The sequence below is a fragment of the Octopus bimaculoides genome, chromosome 2, assembly GCF_046866305.1.
Source record: "Octopus bimaculoides isolate indiv1 chromosome 2, ASM4686630v1, whole genome shotgun sequence".
Lineage (NCBI taxonomy): Eukaryota > Metazoa > Mollusca > Cephalopoda > Octopoda > Octopodidae > Octopus > Octopus bimaculoides.
In genome coordinates this window covers 27,929,491-27,944,433 of record NC_142929.1, presented here as the reverse complement: position 1 = coordinate 27,944,433, position 14,943 = coordinate 27,929,491, and the positions used below count along the sequence as shown (strand labels likewise).

The window sequence follows — 14,943 nt, the reverse complement described above, 5'->3', positions numbered from 1 at the left end:
GTGACCAAGGTGAAAGTGGTTTTGGTATGGCTTTTACAGCTAGATGCCCTTCCTAGTGCCAACCACTTTAGAGAGTAGACTGGGTGCTTTTTACATGGCACTGACACCAGTGAGGTCTGTTTTGGCATGTTTTATGGCTAGATGCCTTTCTTAATGCTAACTACATTACAGAGTGGACTAGGTGCTTTTTATGTGCCACCAGCACTGGTGAGGTCAGTTTTGACATGGTTTTTATGGCTGGGTGACCTTCCAAATGCCAACCACTTTACAGAGTGGACTGGATGCCTTTTACATGGCACCAGTACCAATGAAGCCATCAAGCAACTTGCAAGACAAAGATCTTTTGAGAGGGGCTGGTGTTGAGGGAGGTAGATTTGTGCCAGGTAACGAGAGGTTAGAGTAAGACAGAGGGTCAGAAACTGGTGTCTTGATGTAGAGGGGATACATGGTTACCCCTGTAAGAGGAAGAGTAAGAATGAGGGAGAGAGAGAGAGAGAGAGAGAGAGAGAGAGAGAGAAAGAGAGAGAGAGAGATAGAGAATGGGAGAGAGCAAGAGGGATGGTGGTAATGTGCCAGAACACACTCTCAAGGTATGAGGATGTGAATATAGATGAGATGGTAGAGGATTGTCCAAGGTGCATGAATAGGGAGTTTACATGAATGTCGAAAGGGGAGGCAGAGCAATGCAGTGACTGGTGAAACCTGGGTAGAGGGTTGGGGACAACAGGATATAAGAAATTGTTGCAGAAGTGGCACTAATATTATATGGCATTTATTTCAAAGTTTCTTTTGTACCATTAAGCTATTGATAAATTTAAGTATATATTTTATTCAGAACAATATCATATAGACAACAGATTCATTTCACTATTTAACCCAGATAAATACATACATATATATATAGAGAGAGAGAGAGGGGGAGGGGTATACACACACACAAATAATTCTGTATATTTTAACTCATTACACTTTTCTACAACCACCTTGCAGGTGGCACGTAAAAGCACCCACTACACTCTCGGAGTGGTTGGCGTTAGGAAGGGCATCCAGCTGTAGAAACTCTGCCAAATCAGATTGGAGCCTGGTGTAGCCATCTGGTTTCACCAGTCCTCAGTCAAATCGTCCAACCCATGCTAGCATGGAAAGCGGATGTTAAACGACGATGATGATTTAGTCAGGAAGGAAGCCAGTGCCAATGACATTTCACAGCACCTCTGAGACAGGTGGGAAGAAGACATCTTCAAACCAGAAACCTAACCTGAATGCTTGCAACAGAATGGACTTCACTAAAGACACCCAAGGTGTCAAGCTACACATTGAAATAAGTCTACCAACCAAGCAGGTCATGACGGGATTTGAACTCAGAATGTGAAGAGCAGAAATAAAAACTGCAAGGCAGCATCCAGGCCATCATTCTTACACTTTTGCCAATTCCTTGCACAAGTTTGATACATTTTTATCAAGCCTAAAAGTATGAAAGCAAAGATGACCTTGGCAAAGTCAGAACTCAGAGCACAGAAAGTCATCTCTTTCTACATCTTTCATACACTTTTTGGCCTTATTTACAACCTCTCAACACATTCTCATTTTCTAAAGAAGGGCTACTGTTTGAAAAATCCCAATTTTCTTCTCATGGCACATAAGCTTGTATTCATTTTGTGAATTTTGTGTTTATTATTTGTATGTAATGTACTGTATTGCAATTTCTGTGTCTTTCTTGCCCTTTTGGCAATACAAATTATGACTGATAACGAAGCCCTTATAATACTTAGTTTCAGGCTTGGAGCAGCTGCAATTAACTACACCTCCTCTATTACAAGTTCACAGGCATGTGCTTATCTGTATATGAATTCAGAGCAGTGAATGGTGACATGTGTAGAGTGTAAGATAAAAGGCCTTTATTTAACTATGAGTCTTTATGATCTGTTCAAACCATAGTTTTCCATCCGTTCCAAATTAATAACATAAGTAACAGTCTGCCCTACCCCCCTACATCTATGGCCAAGTGAAAGGGAATCAGCTGTAGTGTGCAAGACAAGAAACTGCTATGTTACAGACATGTAATGTGTAGAGAGAGTGACAGTTGACTAAAGTAAAGCTAATTGATCCAAGTGGAATGAATTTGCAGAAGAGGAAGCCCAAAGAATATATGGGACCAAGTGGTGAAAACTGATCTTAACAAGCTGAAACTCATCAAAGACAAGACAAAAGGCTGCAATAAGAGGGAAGATACTATGCTAAAGAAGATCTGTCCAACCTATGCATGCACGAAAAATGGATGTCAAATGGTTATGGCCATTATTATATCCAATCTCAAAGTAGTGAGCTGGCAGAATCATTAGTATACCAGGCAAAATGCTTAGCAGCAATTCGTCCACCCTTAGGTTCTGAGTTCAAATTCTACCAAGGTTGACTATGCCTTTCATCCTTTCAAGGTCAATGAAATAAGTACAAGCTACGCACTGGGATTAATGTAATAGACTAGCCCCCTCCTGCAAATTTCAGGCCTATCCCACCTTTGCTTTCTTTGTTACATAACTTATCTATTGCACAACTTCATTTTTTAAAAGCTCTTTAAGCTTAAAACAATTTGTTGAAGTAAAGGTGGAAATTTACTTTAAATATGATCACCTAGAGTGATCTGGTATTGACAGTAACAAATTTTATATAGAACAATTTTCAGGTAATATACATAAAATATTCAAATATCCATAAAACATTCAGAATGATGAAAAGATTTGTAAAAGCTTCGTCAGTAGACAGTTGAGTTCACAACTCACTTATTGTAGAGCTGCTCTCCTAATCAGTCATCCTTTGAATGTATTTATTATAATCTACTGACACAGATTACGCAATATGTACATGGGTGGTTGTGGGACCTAGAAAGCTTCAATCCGACTAATCTATTCTGTCATTAAGAGAGAGTAAGACTGAGGAGCTCATAAAGGCTGGTGCTTTGCAAGCTCTCTCTCAAACTGGTGCGGTCAAAGCAGAAGATGTTCAACTTGAAGGTCTGCAGGTTGATATCTGTTGGGGAAATATGAATAGAGGGGGGTTTTAGAGGACTGCAGTTTGGGATTAAAAAAAACAAGAGTGAGGCATTTAATGTGGTTAGACATGGTAGTGAGAGCCAGGTGAGACTGTACATTATGTCTTTTCCCCAAGTAGGGCATCTTCTCCAAATTTACTATCTACTGGCATATTGCTGTTTCCAACTCTCAAAGATGATGGGGAAAGTTATGAATAACCACTTCCTTTATCACCTTAAATTCCCTTCTCTGTACAATGATCACCAGTATGATTTCCATAAAGGCATGAATTACTATATATATGACACAATAGTGTCTTATTATCCTAAAGAACTTGCACAGGAGTGGCTGTGTGGTAAGTAGCTCGCTTACCAACCACATGGTTCCAGGTTCATTCCCACTGCGTGGCATCTTGGGCAAGTGTCTTCTACTATAGCCTCGGGCCGACCAAAGCCTTGTGAGTGGATTTGGTAGATGGAAACTGAAAGAAGCCTGTCTTATATATGTATATATATATATATATATATATATATATATATATATATATATATGTATGTGTGTGTATATGTTTGTGTGTCTGTGTTTGTCCTCCCAACATCACTTGACATCCGATGCTGGTGTGTTTATGTCCCCGTAACTTAGCGGTTTGGCAAAAGATAGAATAAGTACTAGGCTTACAAAAAATAAGTCCTGGGGTCAATTTCTTCGACTAAAGGCGGTGCTCCAGCATGGCCACAGTCAAATGACTGCAACAAGTAAAAGAGAGTAAAATAGAGAAAAGTAATATTGTTCTTGAGATCAGCATATCCTTCAACCTTTATCATGAATGAATTGCTCTTAATCAGAGGTTTACTTAATCTCAGGGCTAACCAACAGTCTCTGCTTTCATGTTTTCATTGCAAGTATTCATGTAAAACTGTTCAAACTGAACATTCAATGCAGCGTTCTTGTCAGTGTGGAAAGGTCTGCAGAGATGATGGTTATTGTCTTTCTCCTTTTGACAAACTGACTGATTTCAAATTTTGGCACAAGGCCAGCAATTTTGGGGGAGGGGGGTAAATCAATTATATCAACCCAAGTGTTCAACTGGTACTTATTTTATTGACCCCTGAAAGGATGAAAGGCAAAGTTGACCTTGGTAGCATTTGAAATCAGAATGTAAAGATGGTCAAAATGCTGTTAAGCTTTCTGAATAGCGTCTGAATGATTCTGCTGGCTCAATGCCTTCCTTTTGACTAATTAACTTATTATTCAGCCACTTAAATACTTTCTTTTTTATTGTATTTGATATTATTTATATTGAGAAAACCCATCTAGGTAAGTAAAATTAAGTCATAAGGTATGTCATTTATGTCCATACCCCTGCAATCAATATGTCCCTGACAAAACGCTCCCTCACATCCCATCATCCTAACATCTCCCCTTCTTATCACCTGTTCACCACTGGCTGTATTCCCCTCCTTGCTATCTCTCTGCACCCTTGTAAACCTACCTGTACACAATATGTCCCTGTTGAATCTCTTCCTCATACCATATCCTGCTAACACCTGCTCCCTCAAACTGTGTCCACTCACTACATGTCCCCTCCTTTCCATCTTCCACTCTCCTTTTGCAATCTCACAAACTTACCCATCCACTCACTCTACCCAAACCCTGGGTCAACTTCACTTATATACACTATCCTGTAACTTGGAGTCTATGCTCTGTCACTCCTTCACCATCTTATCACCCACCTTTCTCTCTCTTCAACTGAAGTAGATATGGATCCGCTCTACTGCAAGACATCCATTTCTGCTCCTCTATTCATTCATTACCTGACACAAAGCCACCTCCCTTAATACCACACCCTGCCTCAGTTACTTGGTGACCTTACTGGCTCTTGTTGCCATATAAAAAAACACCCATTACACTCTGCAAAGTGGTTGGCATTAGGAAGGGCATCCAGCCACATGCCAAAACATACAGTAGAACTTGGGGCAGTCCCCTCACTTGCCAGCTTCTGTCAAACCATCTAACCTATGCCAGCATGGAAGGAGGACATTAAATGATGATTACTTCAGCCTCTAACGATTGCTAACACTCTACAAATCACAAGTGCAGGTCATAATGAAGTATTGTACTCGCATCTAAGACCATGTAGCTGCTGCACACAGACATCCTAGGCCACATCCAGAAAAAAAGCCATCTGACTGATTGGCTTAAAACTACATAGACATGCTCCAGCTCTGGCTCACTGTCTCCTTGTCTCTGCCGTTTCTGCTGCTATTATAACAGCCTTGGCTCCTCAGAGCAGACAACCCTCAGGCCATCCACATTCAGGTTTTTGTGTTCTACTTGCTCCACATCAGCTCATCCCCTTTGCTGTGTCCAAACACCCCCAGGTCCTGCACTAATTACTATACTCAGTCTTTCCTTCCATTCCAGAACATTAACTCTCTGGGATTTCCTCCTTCCTTTTTCCCCCCACATGTGTTGACAAGCAAAGAGACAAGAGGAACATGAATGGTATCAATTTCACCAGTTTAGGAGAGCTTGAGAAGATCTGGAACACTTCCCCTTCCTCCAAAACCAGCAATTAAAAATAAACACTTCTAGTTATCAAGGGTAAAAGATTAAAGACCTACTTTGGTCATGAATGACCATAGGATTGCACCTAGAAAGTTCCCCTCTCAGGCACAATCCAGGCAAGGCTGTCTATGGAAGATCAGCAGTTGCCCATGTATACCTGTCTCCCCTCTCCATGCAACAAGGGAAAGGCAAAGGCTGATGCAGCTTGGCACCAGTGATGTCGCAACTCATTTTTACAGCTGAGTGAATGTAAAATAAAGTGTCTTGCTCAAGAACAAAACACACAACCCGGTCCAGGAATCAAACTCACTACCTCATGATTGTGAGCCCAACACTCTAACCACTGAGCCATGTGCCTTCACTTCTAATCATCATTACCATTTTAATATCCACTTTTCCATGCTTGCATGGGTGAATGGAATTTGTTGAGGTAAATTTTCTATTGCTGAGTCCTCTTCCTGTCACTAAATTTCACTGTTTTGAAGCAAGGTAATATTTTCCCATGATCAAACATGTTTTCACAGAAGACTGAAAAGAAGGACATCATTTGCATAATGGTAACATCTGTTTAGAACTGTCATGCAATGTAAGGTTAAGGAAACTATCACACACACACACACACAACAAGTTTCTTTCAGCTTACAAATCCATTCACAAGGTTTAGGTCAACCTGGAGTGGTGTTACGCAGTGGAACCGAACCTGGAGTGGTGTTACGCAGTGGAACCGAACCTGAAACTATGTGGTTGGGAAGCAAACTTCTGAACCACACAGCCATGCCTGCACCTATGCTTAATTAATTGCATTCTATAAATAAGAAATAACTTTATACATATATACTCCTGATAACAGAAACTTATCCACCCATTTAACCCACAATCCCACCACCTTCCTCTAAAATAACAACAACTCCTGATAGTCAACATCCAATGGGTAGCAGATCATTCACTAATTCTTTATCATCAATTCAATGTAGATGTTATATATTTCAAAGAAATATATAACATTTAATTGTGGAGGCGCAATGGCCCAGTGGTTAGGGCAGCGGACTCGCGGTCGTAGGGTCGCGGTTCCGATTCCCAGACCGGGCGTTGTGAGTGTTTATTGAGCGAAAACACCTAAAAGCTCCACGAGGCTCTGGCAGGGGATGGTGGCGAACCCTGCTGTACTCTTTCACCACAACTTTCTCTCACTCTTTCTTCCTGTTTCTGTTGTGCCTGTAATTCAAAGAGTCAGCAGCCTTGTCACACTGTGTCACGCTGAATATCCCCGAGAACTACGTTAAGGGAACACGTGTCTGTGGAGTGCTCAGCCACTTGCACGTTAATTTCACGAGCAGGCTGTTCCGTTGATCAGATCAACTGGAACCCTCGACGTCGTAAGCGACGGAATGTCAACAACATAACATTTAATTAAAGCAGTCACATACTAAAACTCATGTATGCTGATCGTTAAGCTTCATGTAGTTGGTATTGAAGTCAACCTTCATTAAGCACACTTAATATCAGACATTCATGCCATGACCATCTAGATGAACTACATTATTTCATGTGGCTTTTCCTTATTTAAGACAATAGGATGTGATTTGAGGGAAATTTAGAGACTATTTTTAACAGGTTGAGTGACCATATGGAAGCTTCTTGATATTAACAGACTACAACAAAATCTGATTATTTCTTTAGCCATAAGCACTTACTAACAATCTACAAAAAGATCAAATATGCCACACTATAGGTTGTTATTTTCCTTTTAGACTATACAAATCCTTTATTCACTGATCCGGTAAACTGAATTCATAAGATTGAGTAGAAATTGAACTAAGAATGATTCAGTGGATGTGTAAAAAGGATGAGTGCAACTGAATTGATAAAGTAGTTGGGCATAGAAGATATTATTGACGGAAGTCTGTAGCTAAGAAAACTGCACTTGGTTTGACATGCAAGATAAATCATTATGGTAGCTTTAAAACAAGAAAGATGCCTAAGATTATGCATAGTTCACAATGGATGTCATAGATAAGATAGAGAGAAAAATGCTATATAGTTCACCAGTCCAGCCGATACCAGATAGAAAAATGGATGATTAATCCTTTTGGTATCAACCCACTTGGGACCACCCCTGGCTCTGTGAGACAAACTTCTTGTTTTAAAATAATCTAAATTAAAACCTTCCATCAAAAATTCACATTATGTTCCAAGCACCTACTTAATAAAGGCAAAGTTATTTTAGTTAATTTTTCATCATTTTCAAAACTAATTTAAACAAAGGTAGCATATTTCAACAGAAATGTGGTAACAAAAGGGTTAAATCATTATTTTACTACCTGTTTGTCAAAGTTGGTAGGTCAGATAGATTTACTATACAAGATATGACCATCTCTTATAATTATGTGAGGCTTTGTACCACAAAACCTCACCTCACTTTATCTTTGTGTATTCCACCTCTTCCACCTCATCATCATTTAGCATTTGTTTTCTATGCTAGCATGAGTAAGATGGTTTGACCGCGAGCTGCACTGGGCTCCAGTTTGTTTTGACTTGGTTTCTATTACTGGATGCCCTTCCTAACACCAACCACTCCAGAGTGTACTGGGTGTCTTTTACATATCACCAGCACTGGCAATGACTACAATTACACTTAGCTTGATATGCCCTCTCAAGTAAAGTGAACCACCAAAGGTCTTGGTCACTTGTCATTGCCTCTGTGAAACTCTCTCCATCACTGGTATACGCCACTTTTGACATTGTTAGTCCAACCATTTCTTCTACACATATCAGCCAGAATATTTGAAGTCCATTTACTTTCTCACCTCAGTTGCACTCCAATCCTTTGATACAACTTAACATTACATATCAAACAACACATTTTTTTTTGGCCTCTGTATTCTGCCATACAGCAACAGTCCTTCCTTACTACATTTCTTACAACCATCACCAGTACTAATCACCATATTTTAGCATGTATAAGGAACCCTTTTTTGTCAAAAATTAGGTTAAAAACAATATGGGATTTTCTTATACATGGACAGTATTATAATCCCTTACAAAACCTTTTTTCCAAATTTTAAGCCCCCAAAATTAGGGGGTTCCTTATACACGTTAAAATATGGTAAGATGCTTAGGTGACAGAAGTTATCGGTTATTTCTAATAAGTCATCTGAGCAGTCCACATTATACATGTGTCCTTGCCGCTTACTATTCCTGTAATTCTATAGTCTTGGTTCCATGTCAACCTGCTTGAGATTCTACTAGCACTATTATGTACCCGTTTGTGGATAAAATCTCATTTACTGTAGCCAACCAACACATTTCAACGGTAGTAAAAAAATTAGTCAAGGGCTCTGGAAGGTGATGACATCCCTGAATGATACAGAAAAGAGAAAGAAAACCAAGCAAGTGATAGAGGAGAGCTTGCAGACAACAGATTTATGTGGTCTCTTTAGCAAATGCAAAGTTTAGTGCTTGCAGTTCATGCAGATACCAAATTTCCTTTAGCTTTGTTGATATATGAACTAGTATAGTGGAAATGATGAAGCCCAAAATTAATAAATACACCAGGAAATGATTTGGTGTTCCACCTGATTACTTTCAACTGTTGCCAAGCAAAGCTGAAGCTATCCCTGAAGTCCATCGAAGAAGAATACAAGGCGTGAAAAGTATGGCTTTTGTATATGCTTGAGGTTTTAGGTGAAGCCATAAGATCAATTCAACCTAAGCTGAGATCTGGCAAGAAATGGAAGATTTAGGAGGCAGTGAATGCAATAAAAAAGAGCTTCAAATTCAGGAAAATAATGGGACATACTCAGACCAAAAGGTGGATACTAGACTCAATGGAGTGGAGTTCAAAGAGAGACATGGCAATTTAACAAGTGTGGGAGAAGAGGATGCTAAGAGATTCCAGAAAGACTAACTGGAACAGTGGACAATGTGGGAGAGTGCACTCCAAAGAAATTTCAGCTGGAATGACATATGGCTCCTCTTGGTGTTAGCTTTATCTTCAGGTCTGTATATGATCTCTTGCCCTCAAATACAGACTTGGTGAGGTGGGGGAAATTAGATAACCCTACAAGCCCATTCTGCTAAGGCAAACAATCAGTGGAACATGTCCTGAGCTTATGCATTAACCCAAGGGAGATACACAAGGAGGTTCAATCAAGTGCTTCAAGATCTAACATGTGATTTGCATCATGAGAGAGAAGATGATATCATTGGAAGCTCCACCGATGTTCTCCACAGCAGGTTGTAAAAGACTGTGGCCTGGAACAGCTGTAAATTGGATCATGAAAGCAGGATCTACTGGATGGAGTTGATGACTAGGAGTGATCAGCAGACCCTCTGGAATGGATAAAATCACCAGGACTGGTGCGAGACTGGATATTGTACTCAGCTCACTTTCATCAAAACAAGTGATTCTGCTTGAACTCTCTCAGTCATCTGAAAACTGAAAGGAGGAAGCTCACATCAACAAGGCTAAAAAAATATGACAGTTTAGCCATTAGACATAGAGGATCTGCTTTGCAAACCAAAGTCCTCACCATAGAGGTGTGAGTGCAAGAGGGATTGTGGACAAATCTGCATATGATCCCATGGGAGAGAGAGAACCAAAGTTCTTAAAGCAATGGCAGAAGTAGCTGAGAGGAGTTCCAACTTTGTATGGTTAAGAAAGAATGGAAGTGAGATTCATAAGGCATGATTTACCCTGCAGTCAATTGATGTCTCAGACTGAACTCATTATAACACTCAACCTTGGATCTGAGGCCCCTTAATCAGCCAGGAGGGTTGCAAAGCACACAATAGTACAGAGTGTAGCAGCAGAGGGGTATCTAGGAGTCATGATCTAGCTGTGGTCCTGTCCCCTTAGATTGTCAGGATCGAAGCACTTGCATGAGGTGGGGCTTATTCTCTGAAAACCTTTTGTTGTTCAGCTCTTCCTAGAGTTTCTTACTAATTTCAGGGAAGTGGCTTTATGCTAAGTGATGAGAGGTTAAAATATGATAGAGTGTCAGAAACACACACACACACACATCATCATCATTTAATGTCCATTTTCCATTCTTGTGTGAGTAAGCATGTAGCTTCAAAAATAACAAGAAACCTATTCTGTTCTGGCCCTTTCTCTCATACTTTAGCATCTCATCTCCAAGCATAAATCCGTCTCCCGCTCTACTGTAGCACCACTTAGTCGAAGGGTATCTTAGTCTTGCAAGCTGCATGTCAATCATGAAACAAGTACCCAGTATACTCTGTATAATAGATGGCCTTAAGAAGGGCTACAGAAACCATGCCAATGCAGACATTAGAGCACAATACAGCCCTCAGATTCATTGGATCCTATCAAGTAGTCCAATCTATATCAGCATGGAAGATGAATTTTAAAAGATGATGATGGTGATATATCATCATCATCATTGTTTAACGTCCACCTTCCATGCTAGCATGGGCTGGACGATTTGACTGAGGACTGGTGAACCAGATGGCTACACCAGGCTTCAATCTGATTTGGCAGAGTTTCTACAGCTGGATGCCCTTCCTAACGCCAACCACTCTGAGAGTGTAGTGGGTGCTTTTATGTGTCACCCGCACGAAGGCCAGTCAGGTGGTGCTGGCAATGGCCACGCTCAAAATGGTGTATTTTACGTGCCACCTGCACAAGAGCCAATATAAACCCATTTGGTCATGCTGCTTGGTATCAGGTGGAGGAGTCTATAGCCTTGGATTAATTCATACTTTGTGAATGAAACTGGGTAGATGAAGACTGTATGAAAGCTAATCAGCTGGATTGTATCTGTAATTCAAAGGTTGAGCCACATCACAAGGTGTTACACCAATTCCATTTGAAAATTACATTAAGAAAACACGTGCCTGTGGAGTACTCAACCACTTTCATGCTCGTTTTGCGAGCTTAGTACTTATAGTTAATTGAACTGAAAACTCATGGTTAGAAATTGTGTGTATGTGTGTGTGTGAGAGAGAAAGATTCAGTGATATGACAAGTGGTGAGCCGAAACTTCGAAGTCACTATCAACCTACTCCTTGTAAAAATTAATAAATATGTACTCTACTAAAAAGTACTGAGCAATCCTTCAGTTTAATGTTAGAGCTGTTTTAATATATAACTACACATGATTCCGCCGAGGTCGACTTTGCCTTTCATCCTTTCGAGGTCGATAAAATAAGTACAAGTCGAGCACTGGGGTCAATGTAATCGACCTACTCCCTCCCCACGAAAAATTGCTGACCTAGTGCCAAAATTTGAAACCAATGTATAACTTCACATAGAAGAGGCGCAAACCGTGGAACACTGAGTAGATGCTTTAATGGATCTTGCCCGCTTTTGAGTTCAAACCATGCAAGGATTTTCTTTTTATTTTATTTTCCCTCTTTTGATGAAATAAATACTGATAATATACTAACTATGTAAGGGTCATCCTTTCATAAACAAATACTAAAAGAGTAAAGCTTGTTTGGATATGTCTAAACTTCAACGTTGAATAAACTTGTTTTGGATTTGTTTGTTTTTCTCCAAAAACGAGAAAGACAAAGACGAGAGAGAGAGTGAAGGAGAAAGAGAGCGAAGGAGAGAGAGGGGGGAGAGAAAGAACGAAGGAAAAGAGAGAGAGTAGGCGAGAGAGAACAGCTGATTAATGGCTGGAATGCAGAGTGTCAACGACATGAAGGGTTGAACACATTGCCTAACAGTTAGCACAGTTACAATAAAGAACTTCTTCCGAAACTACGTTACAAGCAACGCTGACATTAAAAAATAAAATTAGAAAGAGGGATATAGATGATAGAGACAATTTTACAAGCTTTCTACAGAAATTTTTAAAAAAAATAAAAAACAACGAACTTATCAACACAGACCTTGAAAAGTAGTAATAATGACAGGAATAATAAATCCAAATAATGAACGACCAAAAACAGAACTATTTAAAAAAATTCAATAAAATGAATAACACAAATGTAGACAAAAAGTAAATAACCATTCAAAGCGGCTATCGATATAAATATATATATAATTTTTTTTCATTTTATGAGAATGTGACTTCCTTTACAGAACAATTTCGTTTTCCATTTTCTTTTCCAACTCATATATATATCTACATTTTCACCTTGTCAATAGGGTTTTGTTTTCGAAACATATTGTCAGTCTTCGATATTTGCAGGGGAGTAAAAAAAAAGTTTATATTGATTTTTAATTACCTTCGAAAAAAGCTACATCAAAACCAGTACATCACATTTTAATGATAAATATTGCAAATTTTGTGTGTGTGTATAATGCATATAAATACTCGTGATCGGGACTTTATTATTAAAAAAAAAAAATCAGTGATCATATATAGGGACGACTTTGGTACAAATCGATTTCAAATTTAAAAAAAAAAAGAGAGAAAAAAAATAGGTTCGGATAGCGCTACTGTGACTTGCTTCAATCAACATCAAAAAGCACAAGAATAAATACAAATAATAGAGATCCATGTATTGACAATTTTAGATTGCTTATTTACAATGAAGTCGAGCAGCAACTGACAGTTTAAATAAATGCAAGAGCAATGTTGAGGGCGGGTTGGAAAATCTAAAAGAAAAAAAAAAAGACGAACTAATTTGAAAATATCTGAAAAACGGACTTACGATGTTGGAAATCGTGATTAACGGGTTGATAGTAATGGGAGAGAGAAAAAATAACAACAAAAACAAAACAACTCGTCTAGATTTTGCTACATCGTTAGACACACAAACAAGATATATCTGATCAACCATACAGGTAAACAATATCACATATATAATCCTAATCACACATAAATATATACATACATGGATATAACACGATAACACAAATATGCAACCATACACACACAATACCATATAGACAATTTGCAAACGAGTTTTCAGGGTAACCTCTTCTTATGGATACATATGAATCAATCTCATGCACTCGGAGAAAGCACCATTTATACAACAATGCAATAACAATATATCTCTGATTTCATCAGTCCACCCTTCCCATTAACTAACTAACCAACGAGCCACCGAGAAAGCATCTATGTGGTCACTAAGCCTTCTGAAAATAGGAGCCAAATCGCCTTCAAATCAAACTCCACCGCAAAAAGAAAAAAGAAAAAAAAGACATATAATATAGTCTTAGAAACCATCCACCCACAAAAAAAGACGGAATGGTCATGGCTGGAATGTCTTTGATGATAGGTCTGTTCGATCAGGGTTGACCTGGAGCTAAACCTCAAAGTAACCAATAACAAAGTAGAGAATGACACGAATCACATGAAGTTAAACATAAATGATTCTTTATAAGCATGACAAAAGAGTTAAGAGTTGAGTATGTTGAACTTACATCGGTCTCTCGCAGCAGCTTTCGTTTTAAAGTTCCTTGGTTAAACATCATTTCTTAATTTTCCTGATTTTTGTCTTAAAGAAATAACAAAGGAGTGAAGTTTGGGAGGATTTTTTTTTGTTTTTCAACTAGGTTTTTTCGTTCATGAAGACTGGTTTAGAAAACAAAACGATCAACAAGAATTTAGGGGAGACGAACTTTAAAAAAAAAAAAAATTGCTCAATGTTTTGTTATTGATATTATTTCTGTGTTAATATCAACGAACCACCCTAAACGAAAACTTAGACTACACAGACAATAATAAAGATGTATTGAAATTAAACTGAACGATAAACTACAGAGTGCTAGTATAGACATTAATCCATAAAAGTATATGTATATAAATTTCCCATTATTGCAATTCAGTTCTATAAGACTTTTTCCACTTTAATTACTTTTTTTTAGAAGTGATTTAGTCTCGAAAATATTGTGGCTAACTGTCTATTAATTACACCATCAGACAGTTGGAAATATAAACATATGAACAATTAAATACATCTTTTCACTATCTGTTCTATTTTACTCTACTTGCTCTTCATTTTCCAACTAAACTTTCCCAGCTTCACTGGTAATTCTGTTGTGAAAGTCGTAAGACACTGGTTTTGACTGAGTGTCTCATCAACAGAAGTTAACCGTATATTCTCGACGCAAATCGTACTTCAACAGGGTACGGCTCAACTGAAACCTGTCTCTGTTAGGTTTAGCAGAATCCATAATAAATCAAGTCTTCAATGAATAAAACTATGCCAAACCATTTTGAAAGTGTCCTGAAAAGATATAACAATCACAAATGGTAGGGAAAATCCTGGTTTCCGCAAGGAAATAAGTTAGGTAAGTGAAGTGAACTCGTGGTTGGTATGCGATGTTGATATTTTCATGTCCTACTTCTGGGATCTAGACCGGCCAGCAGCAGCAGTAGCAAAGGCAGACGCGTTTCCGGCATATCGTAATTATTATAAT

At 38.7% G+C, this 14,943-nt stretch overlaps 1 protein-coding gene across 3 annotated transcripts in view; it reads right to left on the bottom strand.

Moving 5' to 3' along the window:
• The window catches only part of LOC106872741 (WD and tetratricopeptide repeats protein 1), a 61,256-nt gene that overhangs the window by 45,403 nt on the left and 910 nt on the right, over positions 1 to 14,943 (bottom strand). For 2 of the 3 annotated variants that reach the window (XM_014919825.3, XM_014919827.3), the window contains exon 1: positions 13,945 to 14,894. In XM_014919825.3, coding sequence (XP_014775311.1) covers positions 13,945 to 13,995 — 51 coding nt within the window. In that variant the 5' untranslated portion in view covers positions 13,996 to 14,894. Of the gene's footprint in view, positions 1 to 13,944; positions 14,895 to 14,943 lie in introns of those variants that run through there. The other variant, XM_014919826.3, reaches the window with a different exon arrangement.